General features: G+C 35.6%; 1 protein-coding gene across 4 annotated transcripts; it reads left to right on the forward strand.

The window, feature by feature from the left end:
- The first annotated feature begins 6,714 nt into the window (after window positions 1-6,714).
- On the forward strand, window positions 6,715-16,886 carry LOC105211531 (cyclin-T). 4 transcript variants are annotated; one of them, XM_054228765.1, is made up of 10 exons: window positions 6,715-7,203; window positions 7,291-7,526; window positions 7,638-7,966; window positions 8,029-8,074; window positions 8,189-8,279; window positions 8,344-8,815; window positions 9,382-10,635; window positions 11,905-12,989; window positions 13,667-13,913; window positions 16,404-16,886. In XM_054228765.1, the coding sequence occupies exons 2-9, from the start codon at window positions 7,339-7,341 to the stop codon at window positions 13,886-13,888; spliced, it is 3,687 nt and encodes a 1,228-aa protein (XP_054084740.1). In that variant the 5' UTR covers window positions 6,715-7,203; window positions 7,291-7,338; the 3' UTR covers window positions 13,889-13,913; window positions 16,404-16,886. The 4 variants fall into 4 exon arrangements, with proteins under 4 accessions (XP_054084740.1, XP_011181306.2, XP_011181307.2 ...); XM_011183004.3 differs by lacking the exon at window positions 16,404-16,886 and adding an exon at window positions 14,493-16,172; XM_011183005.3 differs by lacking the exon at window positions 13,667-13,913 and having other exon boundaries at window positions 6,721-7,203.
- Window positions 16,887-17,247: the final 361 nt, after the last annotated feature.

Consider the following 17,247-nt stretch of genomic DNA (forward strand, 5'->3'; position numbering starts at 1 on the left):
CAACATTTTCTGGAAAAAACTGTATTTCACATTACTAATACTATTTTCATTTCATACTATAGAATTTTTTTTGTTATTCTCGTTGGATGTTAGTTAAAATAAATAAATACATTTACTGCTTTTTAAGCCATTTTATTGGACTTGTTGAAAAATAATTCCGTATTATAACAAAAAAATATAAAAATAAAATGTCCCCTAAGAATGTGGTAAATATTTAATAAAAAACCTATAAATTTTTTTGGGTGAAATTCATACCAATTTTAAAGGTATCAATCCGCAACATTTTACAATCAAAAACATTTGAATATTGCCTCACAATTCGCTAAAATCGCCGTTTGAATCGTTGTCCCCAAAAACGACTTCCAATTTTTGTCCCGTGCGAATGCCTTGGTTTTCTGCAATTATCTTGAAAATGAAAACCGTTCCAAAATCAATCTTAGCACTAAATGTGGGGCTAATAAAGAGCTTTTAAAAAATCCTACTGTCAAACTTTAAAAACATTTTAGTTCATTTTGTTTAGTTGAAATGGGTGCGATTGTCACGACATAACGGAAATGCCCATATATAGAAGATAGAATTTTTAATTTTTATTTTAATTTTTTTTAATTTTGAACTATAGCATCAAAAATTGTCGAAATCAGACTATAACTCCCCGACCCGAAATGCCCCGTACTTCGAACTTAAAGAACTCAGTGTCTACTCTTAGGGTTACTTTCCGTTGTGTTTCATGTGGAGTTATCAACCGTGATAAAAATATTTCCGGTTCAATTTTTGTCTTTCGGTTATACAAGGCTTTCTATTGCGTCTAACCAAAGTCAACGGAATGGATTTGCACTTGTATCAAAATTTTGAAAATGAATATGAGCAAGGTATCTTAAAACTCATACACAGCGGATCCTTGTCTGCATAACTGCAAAGTAATATAGAATGGTGTTACAAGACGATGTTGAAACGTAGGTACTTCAATTAATGGACCTTATTAAGGAGCGCAATTCACGATTATGGATAACTGTTCTTTGTGTAAAATGGACTGGCTTGCAACGGAAGAAGAAGATGTGAAAATTGCTTATAACTCAGGCGTAAAAGTGTTATGATAACTCAATTCAATTCGAATTATGGAATTAAAAAAGTAGTTTAAGGTAAACATATATATGTATGTATAATGCGTTGTGCCTAGCCCTACATCAAGAAATTAAAAAAAAAACTTACAATTGTAAAGGACACTCAGACGAATAAATTGATATACTGACCAAAAAATCCTTTAAGGGAAGCCATTTGATATACATATGTATGTACATATATTAACGTCAGCATTCCACACAAAGTTGCTTTCATTAGGGTGTCAAGAAAATATTATATACCGAATTTCATGGAAATCTGTCGAGTAGTTACTGAGATATGCTTTTTGACCCATAAGTTGGCGACGCCACTCCCAATTTGCATTTTGTAAAAAAATCTGAGCGCAGCTTCCTTCTTCTATTTCTTCTGTAAAATTTAGTGTTTCTGACGTTTTTCGTTTGTGAGTTAACTCACTTTTAGTAGTTTTCAACCTAACCTTTGTATGGGAGGTGGGCGTGGTTATTATCCATTTCAACTATTTTCATGATGTGTGGTGGGGTACGTAAGAGAATCGACTGCAGAAAGTTTGGTTTATATAGCTTCATTTTTTTGCGAGATATGTAAAAGTAATCGATTTGGGGGCGGGGCCACGCCCACTTCTCCAAAAAAATTACGTCTAAATATGCCCCTTCCTAGTGCGATCCTTTATTCCAAATTTTACTTTTATAACTTTATTTATGGCTTAGTTATGGCACTTTATGTGTTATTGGCTAACGCCATTTTGTGGGCGTGGCAATGGTTCGATTTTACCCATTTTCGAAAGCAACCCTCTCACGATCCCAAGGAACTTGCGTTTCATTAAGATATCTCAATTTTTACGTAATTCTCTCTCTCTCTCTCTCTCTTTTGTTGCTTACTCACTTCCCCGTCCTCTTCGGTTTCGTATTAGGGTTGGTCCATTTTATTCTATTTGGTCCATAAATAAAAAGTCAAATGGCATCCGTGGTTCTGGCCCATTCGAGTTTCTTGCTCAAGGGCAATTTCCCCACAAGCTCCTCCAACAACGTTGGATTACAAAGATGCTGCTGACCGTTTATCGTTTGCAAAAACACGGCTATATTCTTCACTTTGACGGAAAACGCAATTATTTTGTTGACAACAGAATCCGATATATAGGCCATCTCACGTACTTTTCGTAGCTGACTTCTTATCAGCAATTCTGGGTGAGTGCACTGTCTCTGGCCTCACCTTGTAGGCACCTCTGGAGACGGTGGTTATTCTCCAAATTTGTATGTTGCAATTGACTGTTCGAAGGCGGCGGCAAACATAGGCCTTTCTTCTGCACATCCATCAAAGTTCGGCAACGAAAGCAAATGTAAACTGTCTGGCATATGGTTGACAGTTTTCTGCGGCGGTGATGAAATTGAAGATGTAGTTCCTAACGAAGAGACTGTAGCGGTCAAAGTCGGTAAAGTAGCCCTCTCTTCGTTACTTTACCGGGTCCGTTATTAATTGTGCTGTCAGCGCTATAGGCTGGATAGCGGTATCTATTGCAGGATCCACTGAGGCAGCTGTGGAATTCGACATTACTTCGTCCTCTACTTGTCCCGTTTATTGTCGTATAGTGGACTTCAAAGGTGTATACTCTCCTTCAATCTTACCTGGGTACCACGCAACTGACTGCTTAGGACGTTGATTTGCTTCTTCTAGAAGTTCACGCAAGTGATGAAAGTTTCTGATTGCCGTTCACTTGGGAGCGGCCAGGAACGTAGGGTTCGGGACCCACCACTTTAAAATAACCTCCCCAATGAAAGACCAAACAGAGCCTCGGATGAGAAACCCCACTTTTGATGACGATCCCTCCAAAAGGATCACGATTTGAGGGCATGCACCTGGAATGCCCGGACCCTAGCCAGCCTCATTCAACTAAAGCCTGACATCACCGCTATCCAAGAAGTGCGATGGACGGGAGACTCCGTCGCCGAGTCCTGGCATTCACCCCGGTGGATGCCTTTCCACTTGCTGATTTACGCCCACTCCCCAACGGAAGAGAAGGACGATGTGACCAAAGATGCCAGTTGGTACGAATTGTCGTTACGCAGTGGAGAGAAAACAGACTGCCAACCTCGCAACGTTGCCACAACACGTTCGTGGTGGGATAGATATCGAGAACTGAAGAGGGAAGCGAGACGCATTTGCAGACGTAAAAAGAAAGAGGCCGAAATGCGTGAGTATGAAAAGCTGGCCTACATGGATAACGCTCGAAAGTTTTATGAAAAGATGAGGCGATTTACAGAAGGTTTCAAGACCGGAGCATTATCATGTAGGGACCGAGGAGGTAATCTGGTAACGGATGTCCAGAGCATACTGGGATTATGGAGGGAACACTTCTCCGACTTGCTGAATGGCAGTGAAAGTACAATGACGTACCCGATTCCCCAATCCATGACGATGGAAAAGATGTTCAATTATCCGACATTAAGAAATTCGAATAGCAATTACCCGCTTGAAAAACAACAAAGCGGCGGGGCCGAAATACGGCGGCGAAGAACTGATAAGGTTCATGCATCAGCTTCTTTGTAGAATATGGTCGGAAGAAAGCATGACTGACAATTGGAATCTCAGTGTGCTCTGCCCAATCCATAAAAAGGGAGACCCCACAATCTTCGCCAATTACCATGGTATTAGTCTCCTCAACATTGTATACAAGGTCCTGTCGAGCGTATTGTGTGAAAGACTAAAGCCCACCGTCAACGAACTGATTGGAACTTGTCAGTGTGATTTAGACCTGGAAAATCCTCCATGGGCCAGATATTCAACATGCGCCAAATCTTGAAAAAGACCCTAGAGAGAAGAATCGACACTCACCACCTTTTCATCGATTTTAAAGCTGCCTTCGACAGCACGAAAAAGAGCTGCCCCTATGCCGCGATGTCTGAATTTGGTATCCCCTCAAAACTAATACGGCTATGCAAACAAACGAACCTTCAGACAGGGTGACTCACTATCATGCGACTTCTTCAATTCTACAGCTGCTGGCGTACGCGGATGATATTGATATCCTCGGAAGCAACAACCGCGCCGTTTGGTCTGTTTTTTCCAGACTGGATAAGGAAGCGAAACGAATGGGTCTGGTGGTGAATGAGAATAAGACGAAACAGTCAGCGCACTCGCGTCTTGGCTCACACGTCACTGTTGACAGTCAATACTTCAAGCAATCTTAAATAAATTACTTCTCAACATATTTTTCATATAATTTTTTCAAATTTTGTTTTTTGATTTCAGTTTATTTTGAATTTAATTTAATTTCTTTATGTCAAAATGTCAGTAGCAGAAGAGCTTAAAGCTTTCGGTGTATTCTATGCGATCCATTGTAGTACATTTCCCAACACCACAAAATTGCAATTCTTTCTAGAACGGTTTTGTAGTACGGAACACCATTTACTTTCAACCAAAATTCGGAACACCGGTGATACGCATATGGTTTCTGAAGCATACTACAATATGTACTACATGTCTGTCTCATGTATAAGTGAGTATTATTAAGTATTTTAAAGGAATATAATTGCAGAAAATGGATCTTGGAAGGCAAAGCGCGCTACAACGCACATCTGATTGCATTAATATACACCAACATTGCAATAATAACAACGTAATGTAAATTTTAAATTGTTAAAATTTAATTTGTATTGTATAACAAAAAAATCAATAATTAAAACTTTTGAGAAGTTTTAGAAAATGAAAATTTACTTTGTATTGAAATGCTAATATTTAAAAATAAATTTATAATAAGTATTAATAATGTAAAATACCATACTATAATATTATAATTTACAAATGTAAATACCTCATAAATAAATACCACATAAATAAAAATAAAAAAATATTATCTTTTTTTATTTCTAAACGAAATAAAAGGTATTTTGGTAGATATTTTGGTGGAAACCCAAGTGTTTTACTTTATCGAATGCTTTATTAAAGTTTGTTATTTTAACATCAGTATATTTGTTCCTTTTCCATGGAGCACATTATCCGAATATCCGAACGGATTCGTCTGGACACTATTTGGCAATGTAAAAATGTTTTAAACATGACAAGTTTATTTTGATGAAGAAATTATAGAGGATTTGAACAGTAAGGAGAGAGTAGATGATGAAGAGACTGAAACTGGTGACAGAAGCTTTTTTAAATGATTTGAAAGACAGGATGTATGGGATACAGTTGTTACAATTGAAAACCATCAAGGACTTGACCGCAATGAAAAGAAGTGATTCATCACATCAAAGTTCAATCACAAGTTATTTTCAACCTAAATTTTTAATTACGTAGCTATTATGTAACTCATCTACCTCTGGTTTTATGTGATCCTGATAAACGGGTTTCTACTGTACAATATTTTTAATATACATACATATGTGTAAGAGAAAGCCATTCACAATAATTCAAGGGGATTCACAGAGAACCATTTCAATGCGGAAAAAAGATATCAAACCCGAAGGCGCCTGCTACACGTTCAGTATTTATCGTGATATTTCCTGTATCGCGGATTGATGGATCACGATCAATGTCACAAAATATATATATATATATTGAAATCCAGATAATGGATCGCGGATCGCATGATAAATATTGAACGTGTAGCATATTTTGTGATTTAAAAGTCCGATATGGTGAAATGCAATAATGCCAAAATTTTAAAATCAACTATATTCTAATAAAAAGATCATGAATTACAATATTTACAGTTGAATCTTTGCCAGAGCTGTGCAACTCATCTGCCAAAGGTTTTTTTGATAATGTCCAAATATTGGATGCATATAACGAATTGCTGTAGGAGCAAAATAAAGGGCCTAACATGAGTTTATTTGGTTTTCTTCCGATATTTTATAAAAAAATGTACAAAAAAATAAACATATACATTTTTAAAATATTTTTTCTTTTTTTCTTATGAATGTCATCAATATTCAATATAAATCACTATAAATATTGAAGATGGAGCAGGCGCCGAAGAGATAGGTCTAGTTTTGAGAAACAACAAATTTACTGTTCGAAAATCAAATAAAATTCGCTATTACTTATGATCAATAAAATTTTCAAATATATATTTTAATTTTATCTGTTGAACAACAAGAACTCAGTTGCTTATAATTTTATAGATGTAAGTCTTTCTAAAATAAAAGAAATATATTCACAAATCATATACAAATTTATAACATAAAATCACATAATCGGAAAAATGTTTTTTATATTCTCAAACGAACATGTTTCATAATTAACATTTCTAAAGAAAAATAATATTTTATATTTAAGCACAAGAATTATATTAAGATTAAAATAAATAAAAAATTTGCGAATTTCAACAAAACTTAACGAAACAATATGATTAAAAATCGCATTTGGCTTGGCAACTCTAATTTAGTTATGTACGCTGGAACCCTGAAGACATGTGTTTTGTCTACTAATGATGCCGTACTTTATTGATATTGTATGCATTAGTAAACATTATAAAAATTCGTCTTTTTAATAAGTTTAATTATTTCATCTTAGTTTTGTTTCAAATGTTTAAGAAATTCAATTGATTGCTTCAGTAAAAAAGACATATTTTTCAATAAATACATTTAAAAACCAATTTATTTTTATTTCGGAACGCAAGATTTGAATATGGCATCTTTACAAGCATTATGCCTCAGCATCCCTGTGTTTCGTGAAAAAATTTCTTTTTCGTGTTTCGTGAAAAAAAATTTTCGTTCCTATTTTTCTAAATTGTGCTAAAAGTGTAAAGTGAAGTGTATTTTCGTTGAAATTATATGAAATTTCTCTATAAAGAGAATTTATAAGTGCTAACCTTAAACTTGTTTATCGGCAAAGTGAAGGAATTGCACATACTAATGGAATTACACTGAATTGTATTCGGGGAAGTTGTGACGACTTTGTTCATGATTATTCTCCTCACACACACACTCCCTTCCCAGTTAATGGTAATTGCATTTTAGCCAGAACTCCTTAGCCTGTGCCCCTAGTTTTGAAATGAAAGTTTAAGAATATCTGGCTTTTGCTCTGGTTGACTTTGTTCCCAGTAGCGTTGTGTTTAATAATATACATACACGCTTACGTTTTCACGTTAGCAGGTAGAACGCCCATTTGGTAAGTTCAAAACAGCAATATTGAGGTGCAGTATAACGAAAACATGTATGTCTATGGTAGAAATTGAATTTATATATCCATTTATAGCTTAATACGTGTTCTCTAACAATCGAGGAATTAAATTTTGCTGTCAAAATGAGTAGTAGCGGTGCTTCGACTGTGCCAGGACCAGCAGATAAGGAGAAAGACTCACATTGGTACTTTAGTGCTGAACAGCTTTCGAACTCACCAAGCCGACGACAAGGAATAGATCCTGATACAGAACTTTCGTATCGCCAAATGACTGCATATCTTATTCAAGAAATGGGACAGCGCCTGCAGGTGTAAGTGCAATTTTACAACCTAATTACTTAGTATTGCGCAAAATCAATGTGGACTGCTTTAATAAGAGTGGAACTATATTTTGTTTATATATTTGTATTGCCCGCTTACAGTTCGCAACTTTGCATCAATACTGCCATTGTGTATATGCATCGTTTCTATGCGTTCCATTCCTTCACCCATTTCCATCGCAACAATATTGCGGCAGCGAGTTTATTCTTAGCTGCAAAGGTCGAAGAGCAGCCTCGAAAGCTTGAACATGTTATAAAGGCTACAAACAAGTGTCTTAGTCAGCCAACATCCTCCACCACGGATGCGTATTATATAGAACAAGCGCAAGAGTTGGTATTCAATGAAAATGTTCTGCTGCAAACACTTGGATTTGATGTTGCTATCGATCATCCTCATACTCATGTGGTAAAAACTTGTCATTTGGTTAAAGGTAATAAAACTTAAATATCATGTTCAAAAATATATTTAATTTATATATATATATATTTTTAGCATGCAAGGAGTTAGCACAGACTTCCTATTTTCTGGCTTCAAATAGGTTGGTTATTATTTAATATGTTGCACAAAATGGTACAATCATATTAACTACGGTTAAATTAGAAAATCATTAATTATAATTGATTTTTAACCGAAATTTGAATTTTCTATGTAGCCTTCATCTGACATCTATGTGCCTACAATACAAACCCACGGTAGTTGCTTGTTTCTGTATCTACTTGGCTTGTAAGTGGTCACGATGGGAGGTAAGCGTACGAAAATTGAGTACATTACAAAAGAAATAGTTGAAAGTATTTACAATTGAAACAGATTCCACAGTCAACTGAAGGCAAGCATTGGTTCCATTATGTGGATAAAACGGTTACTATGGATCTTCTAAAGCAATTAACTGAAGAGTTTATAGCTATTTACGAAAAGAGTCCATCGCGTCTCAAATCCAAATTGAATTCAATAAAAGCACTGGCTCAAAATGCAAGCAATCGTGCAACCAATAGGGAGAAGAAAGGTGCATCCGAAGAGTGGAAAATGGGCGATATGATGAAAATGTATGCGCATGATACACCTGGTAGCGGTGGCAGCAATAGCAGTAACAGTAATCAGCCTTATGCTACAAACACTATAGGCGCAGAACAATCACAGCAGTCCTCCGCGTTATTACCGCCTCCGCCCCCACAGGCGCAATTGTCACGAAAAGGCGATTTGCATTCCAGCCAACATCGCTCCCATCACAATTCAACGTCTCATCATTCGAAGATAAACTTTCCTCCAACTGATGTTCTTGGTAAGCATTCATATTGTATTTAATACCATTTTTTAAATCGCCAATGGCAAAACGCTACTCAGTCAACTACTAACATTTGACGGTGTAATAAGGATATCCTATTTTACTAAGAATTTATATTCATGCAATATAAAAACATATATACATACATACACTAGCTTACGTTTTGCACTTTATTTTGTCCGATAGTGCACATTTATGTGATTTATTATCATAAAAACTAAAATTGCTTAAACTTTTTAAATCTGTAAATTAGATCGAATCCAAATACTGTATTACCTACTACAGCTCTTTCTATCTTAGTTTTCTATCCTAGTTTTCTTCTAAATATATATATATTTTTTGTTCTTTAAAGTTCATATTTCAATTGAGTCGACTATTTTTCTCTCTTTGTTATGCAGTCGGTTTTATTTGGTTATATGATCTGATTGGAAGTTAAAGCTAAATCTTATTAAAATCAATAGTTTAGGAAAATTGTATGTACTTATTTACAAAAATTTCTATTCAGACGAACAAATTACATTTTTTTGTTAAATATATTTAATTAATTTCTGATTTCATTCCAGACCATAAAAACAGTCACAAACAGCCGCCGTTCGGTGGAGTTGTTAGCCGCCCACGAGATCATTCTCAATCATCTCAAGGTCATCAACAACCAATGGTTCCAGGCAATTCGTCACGTTCAGGTCTTTCATCATCCAGCGGACGATCTATGAGCAATATACCTGGTCAAAGTCTGCCTCGTCAGACCATACCAAGTCACCAATTAGATGTGAACTATCATAAATCTCGTGAAAAGGGTAACGTTGTGAGTTCGTACCCACATAACGCGTCATCGCAATCGCATGCCGGGCATAAGGTGTCACAAAAACAGGATCCGAATCGAGTGTTACAGAAAGACCAAGCAGCTATTAAAATGTCCGAGCCTCTAAAAGTCGCCAGTAATAGCAATAGCAACAGTAACAAACTATTTCCACCCACTTCCTCAATGGCGAATATGCCACAATATGGTAGCAACCCTTCACAGCTGCAAAGTAAGTTGGATATGGGTCAAGATATGTCACGAAATATGATGCATGGTCAGCGTTCTTATGGAGTTAATAATGGGTCTGGAAGTGTGCCGATATTAGGCAGTTACCAGTCACAGCATGCACGGCAGAGTAATAATAACGCTAGTAACAACGGCAAACACGATTTATCAAAGCCAACATCCGTCCACCTTCAACAGCATGGCAAACTGCCAACTATTCCACCTGAATCAGTCTATAGCACTGGTACGCATGAAGTTCAGCAAACAGCTGCACATCTACAATCGCATCCGACTGGCGGTTATATGATGCCCCGCCCGCCAGAGGGTTCCCACAATGAAGAGGTGAATTCTTCACAGTTACCCACAGTGCATGCGATGTTACAACAACAGCCAACGAACGCTAACCCAACAAAGACCTCCATGTTTAGCCCCGACTGGAGTCAACAACAACAACAGCAACAACAAACGCAGTTATTGTCTTCAAATACTTATGTTAATAATAATACGTCAACTGCCGCTGCTGGCGATGCATACAATTATAAATTGCCATCTAACAAGGAGGGAGAGCGAGAGAAAAACGATCGCGACCGTATGGACGCCAATGCCCAAGCACCTAAGAAGGACCGTAACCGCGGTGCTCATCCTGGAATGGATATTACGAGTGCAATGCTTATGAGTGTTCGACCCAATACTTCGCAAACACAGTTTCATCAACAGTTACAACAACAACAACCTTTAAAAATAAGCATGCCAAAGAAATCAGACCCGAGCATTATCGGTGAACTTACTGGTAAGATATTATTAGATTATTGAACCTTATTTTTTATTTTGGTACCATTCTGTGGAAATAGGAATAGATAATTCCCCAGCCTGGGTGTAATTAATACTTCTACATAGAGTGTGCTGAACTGACTCATGACTCATTGTATGTACTTAAATATTTGAGTTATAATGGGTGATCCATTCCGAACTTTTTTTTAAAGAAATCGGAGCAAAATTGCCCTCATAGACTTTAGACTTTACATATCCCTACAGGGAAAAGTCTAACGATGTGATATCACGCTATCTTGGTGGCCAATCGACCGACCCAAAACGTGAAATTATCTGCCCACCGAAGTGTTCTCTCAATGGATTTATTGATTGATGCGATGTGTGGAAAGTGGCGTCGTCTCGTTTATACCAAATGTCGCCGATATCACGAGGTTCAATTTCAGTCATCAAATAGTCGGTTATCATGGCGCGATAACGGTCGCCATTGACGGATATGTTTTCACTGGCATCTTTTTTGTTGAAATATACATATATTCCACCGGCCCACAGACCACACCAAACTGTTGTTTTTTCTGAATAAAATTACAGCTCTTGAATCTCTACAGGATGCTCTACGTCCCAAATGTGGCAATTTTGTTTGTTTACATACCCATTGACCCAGAAATGGGCATTATCCCTAAACAGAATTTGATGACGTCGGATATTCTTGGAACTTTTCAAAAGCCCATAAAGCGAAGCGATTTCGATTGGGGAGGTCGAGCGACTTCAGTTCTTACACAAGCCGTATTTTGTACGCTTTCAATTTAAAACCTCGACGTAAAATGTCGCAAGTCGTCCCATACGTCAGACCGAGTTGCTGCGGACGTCGATCGTCTTTTGATGGCCTTCGTATTCACTCTCAGCTACGGCTGCTATATTTTCTTCACCGCGTTCTAGACATGGTCTATTCGGTCGAATATTCGAACAGGTGGATGATGGTGTTCTGAATAATACGCTCAGTAAGCCGATTATGTTGACCGTAAGTTGGGCGAAGCGCGCGAAACACATTCTTTACAGAACGAGAATAAAGTTGAAGAATTTGTAAATGTTGTAAATAACATGACATCTTGACACGACTCATGCGTAACGATAAAAAAATTGTAATGAATGAATCTCTCTTCTTATGAATTAACTATCTTGAATTTTGATATATGTTCTACAGTATAAAATAACAGAATGATAGATACACCGACTTTTTACTAACTTTTAAATGTAATCCTAATCAGAAGTAAAAAATTGTAATTTTCAGGTATAAATACCGCCATCAAACGTCCAAATGAAGGTGCCTACAAACAGGAAGAGGAACAAAATAAAATTCGTAAACTTGATACTCAATCTACATTGTCTTCGTATAATGAACCAAAAGTAGCTGATAGTAATAAAATGCATGTGGTAAATGGAATAGAAACTAATCCCGATCTGGTAAGGAGTTTGTTGCAAGAAAGTCTTTGTTCTTCAAATGCTCTTCTGAAAACGGAACATTTGGGAGCCCTTAGTTTACAACCACCAGCTGAACTTTTCGAACCAACTGTAACATCGGTGCCGGATATGACCGTTCCATCTGCTGAAACATCTCTTAAATCGACAAGCCAAAGTAGTGGAACTGAACCATCGTCTATGGAAATAAATGATTCTGCTAGCAATAAAGCAGAGAAGAAAAAGAAAAAAGACAAGCACAAACATAAGGAGAAGGATAAGGATAAATCCAAAGATCGCGAAGAGCGCAAAAAACATAAAAAGGATAAAGACAAGCACAAAGAACGCGATCGTGGCGAAGTGGATAGCTCGGGGCATGTAAAGATTAAAATATCTAAAGATAAAATTGAAGGAACTGCCGAATGTTTAAAAATCAAAATACCAAAAGAACGCATAATAAGTGATGTTAACAATAGCACGAGTAGCGCTAATAATAGCTCTGCAGAAAGCGGTAGCAATATGCACCCGGCACCAGCGTTAAAGATTAAAATCAGCAAAGATAAATTGGAAAACTATGCGACAGACTCCTCCACACATGCATCTCTACAACAAGCGCAGGCGCTGACACAAACGGCAGCTGGTTTTTACTCGTCTTTCGTAACACCCAACAATGCATCCAGCTCCACGTCACACAGTAGTAGTGGCAGCAGTAGTAGTGGCAAAAAGAAAGATCGAGACCGTGACAAGGATCGCGAGCGAGAGAAGGACAAAAAACGGGCAAGCAATGACGGCGTTAAATCGAATGGAAGTGGATCATTTCATTCGGCAATGATGCTACAAGGCGGTGCAGGCGCACCACTGCTTTCACATCCGCCACCAACAACTGTCGTGACGTCGAAAAGCCAAAACGCCAACAAGGTAAGCGTTATGCACATGTAATAGATTTTGGTTTATCGGTGTTAAAGGAACCTGACGTTTTAAAAATACTATTTATAGTACACAATTCACGGGTACTCACACATTTATATTTGTATTATGTACATACGAGTTTTCACAATTTCAATTCCATCATGTATATATAATATTGATTGACACATGTTAAGAGGGCTATCTTAGTATAAGCATGAAAATATTGGGTTCAACATCCTAATAGAAGACACATTAGTATAAGTAAACGAAATTGGGTCAAACGATTTAAACACACACACACACATAACTAACTCAAACATATAGAAACATATTTATAACCTATGTAAAAAGCTAAGTTCGCTACATCGACCAGCATTTCAACACTAACATAGAGCTTCTGGAAATCAAATATGTGTTCCTTTTTTATTAAAATCCTCACCGTTTTAACGAAGATGAAAATATAGTGACAAAAATGAGCAAATAATAAATAACTCCGATGATTGTTTCACGCGTACTCAAATGGTGCAGGAATAATAACGTTATCTTAAGAAATATCTTAGTCTGTATGCTAAAATACACACTGAAACAAACTAATCCTTGTGGTAATGGTGTTTTATGAGCGCCTTTATGGCGTTGTTCCAAAATTGTAAGGCATTAGCTTGAATCCATTTGAAATGATTTTACAGATGCAACTATTATCGAATAATATGAATCAGCTCTTCGGAGAGTCGAATGATGATGATGATGACGACTATGATGATAATCAAAGAAATTATAAGGATTATCACAAAAACAGAGTTAGCAATACGGACAACTTCGCAACCACAGCCAACAACTCTGCGGGTTCAGTACGTAAAAGCACCGATTACGGGCAAAAATATACGCAATCACATCATATGCAACGATGATAAATGCAATCATCACGTGAAATTGGTAATAACAAAACGATATCACACAAATAAGGAAAGCATACACGTTTTAGTTTAGTTACAAACTCATTTCTAGCAGAGGCCTAAAAAGTTATTCGTCTATACACGACTCCTTCCTATATCCTTTAGAAAGTGAAGACAAGCAAACACACACACATTATTATAAAAATACTAAATTTCTAAATATTTGAACGAACACAGTCTAGTGATTTATTTTTTTTAGCAATATTCACCCAAAATCTGACTTGATAGAAAAATATAGAAAAATAGATATATATGCATTGGTCATTTATAATAAAGATATATTAAACATCATAGTGTGGTTATCGTCTGAGCTCCTTAAACTCATTCTAAAGTTGAGGTAAATTAGGATTTAAAATTAGTTTCTTAGGTGCATAAGTGATAACTGCATGTGGAGGTGAAATATCCGTCATTTCATGAGTCCAGTGTTGTTTTTCCATTTAATTTGTGTTTATTATTTGACGTTCGCAGTCCTAAACTCCATTGAATGTGACATTGTATGTGCTTTAATACAGTCGAAAATGTCGTTACGTTTCTCATTAAATTTATATTTTTTTTACAGTTTTAAAAGAGGCGTTACATTTGGCAGGACTGGCATATACACGCTGCATATAAGTTGGCTTGCAAAATATTTCACACACTTTACGTACATTAAGCTGCTACATACGTATAAGAAAACTGGCAAATAAATGCTACAAACAAAACAAATAAAAAAATTAAACTAATCTTTATAAAAACGTAGAGAATATTTAATTTAATGTTCGGCCAAGGCACTAACTTCGCCAAGAAATAAAAAGAAAACGAAACAAAAACAAAGTGAAAACAACAATATTCACACATAATTTCATTATAATATACATATATTGCGTTGCGTTATAGCGCCGTTAGACGCATACAAATTCGCAAATTCAATTGACTCATTTACTATTTAAAATATTGAATATGCGCGAGCAAAGGTAGATCGACTTCATTTAGTCAGAGCAGTTCCTCTGCCGTATAATTCTCTTTAGAAACATGAACAAAACTCATATTAGATGAAAAAACATTTCGTTTGGCGTCCGGAAGTGAAAGTGTTTTAAAAAGTGATTACAGCTGCTATGTGTCGCGAATAATGATGTGTAAACCGTTAAATATTTCGCATGTAAATAAGCCGGAAGAACGTACTTAGTATGTGGGCGATTTTGCAGAGAGTACGCAGAGAGTAGACAAATAATTAAGCGTATATAAGCGACATCAATTGAAAAGCGTTTGTTTTTGATATACATAATTTTTGAGTGCCGAATTTTATATGATTGTAGCAATTGTTGCTTTATAACTCTTAGAATTTTTAATAATTTCGTACTAGATACATTAAATATATGAATTTTGTTAAGAAGCTGTTTAAAACTAATTTGGAATGAAATGTTTTCTTTGATTAGAAAATTCAATACCTGAACAAGTTAATGCGTCAATAAACACGCTGAGTTTGTGTTAAATTTAAAATTTTTACACAAGAAAATAATTTATTACGCCAATATGTTTGAGTTTAGTGAATATGCCCATTTTGCAATGCAAGTGTTTATTTAATATGGAGCAGCACTCTGCAATAGTGTTGGAAATATACAGTTTCATATTTATATTATTTTAAGCAGACATTCGACTGTGTGACGAACATGTCGATATTGGAATTGGCATAATTAGTGAAATGACACTTAATCTTTGAATGCTGCCGAGGTAATATATTATGCACTAAAGAATTTAGTGTTTGTTGACAAAAATGAAAGTTTGTTCTTTTTCAAAAATAATAATAAATACTTTTTTTATTGTGTTAGAATTTTTTGACGATGATATATAATATAGCATTTAAATAAATTTAAGTTAGCTACTAGTTAGAATAAAACAATTTGAGATTTAGTTGTTGCTACAACAGTGATGAATGCAATATTTTTTAATTCAGTCTTCTGTTGCTTGTAGTTTTGAATTAGCAATTGGCGATCACAATTTGAACAGCATAGATTCATTTAATACACATATGGTAATTGACCTATCCGGCGACAAATATATTTTGAACCATTTCCAATAGTACTGCATTAAACTCTGCCTTGGAATACAAGAGAAAGTTGAATTATACTTAATGGAGATCAATCACACGTGATTAAACGTCCACATCAATATTCACACAAATACGTTTTAGCAATACACAAATGGGCCGACACAAAACTTGTGTGTGTATATTCAAATTCGTCTACCACATACACGTATATACATACATACATATGTACGTGTGTTAACAAGCAATTCAATTCAATTCTCCCAAATACGGTCGTCGTAAGTTTAACTTAAATAAGTAGCAATTTAAAACAAGTAAAACACTTAAGCATACATACACATATGAGAAGAAACATAAGACAACATAAACAATTTAATTTATGATAATAATTGAAAGCAGTTAGCGTGCAAACTAACAATAATTTCATTGCAATTCTATTTGCAGTTACAAAATCTAAGAGATCGATTGTTGAAATATTTTCCAAGCCGTTAATAAGTTGTATTTATGCACGGATAAAGGTTTTGCGAAATTTAAGTATTGTTGTATATACATAAATTAGAAATACAGAAATATGTATGGAATGATGTAATGGATGCTAAAAAATAGAAAAAAGAAAATAGAAATTAAATACATTGAAATTCATATAAAGGTTATTATATTATAAAATAGCACGATTATAGCAAACATAGTTTTAAACAAAAGTCGGCGAGTAAAAGAGATGGCGGACTTAGCGGAGACCGTGGCTTAAGCTTATCGTTGTATGTATAAATATAGTTAAGTCTTATCATTAAATCCTATCATCGTATATATCATCCACAATTGTATAATAATGTATTAATTTTAGTTCTTAAATTGTCCTTAAAGTTTACACATAAAAGCAATAAACAAATTTCATTTGGCCTTTCATAAAATCATACAAATACATAACGAAGGTTGCGCCTAGTTTTTCTAAATAAACAAGAAATCTATCACGAATAATATTAAAAATAAATGATTAAATGATTGCTGCATTATATTCAGATGGAATATATCTAAAAAGTTTGTGTTTTATTTACAAATTAAGTGATTGTTTGAAAAAGTGTACACTCGGTATCGGGGTGCGCTGTGTGGAATTTGCTTGGTTTAAGGAGCAATTTGAATAAATGAGTGTCATGAGTCATGCTATTAGCCGAACAGATGCATGTTGCTGTAGCTTTTGCCGATAATTGCTGCGCATAAATCGAGAAAAGAATGCACTTCTTTGAGCATCTTCAAGTTGGACCATATCTTGCAAAGTTACTATCTTATG

Source organism: Zeugodacus cucurbitae, chromosome 4, assembly GCF_028554725.1.
Source record: "Zeugodacus cucurbitae isolate PBARC_wt_2022May chromosome 4, idZeuCucr1.2, whole genome shotgun sequence".
Classification (NCBI taxonomy): Eukaryota; Metazoa; Arthropoda; class Insecta; order Diptera; family Tephritidae; genus Zeugodacus; species Zeugodacus cucurbitae.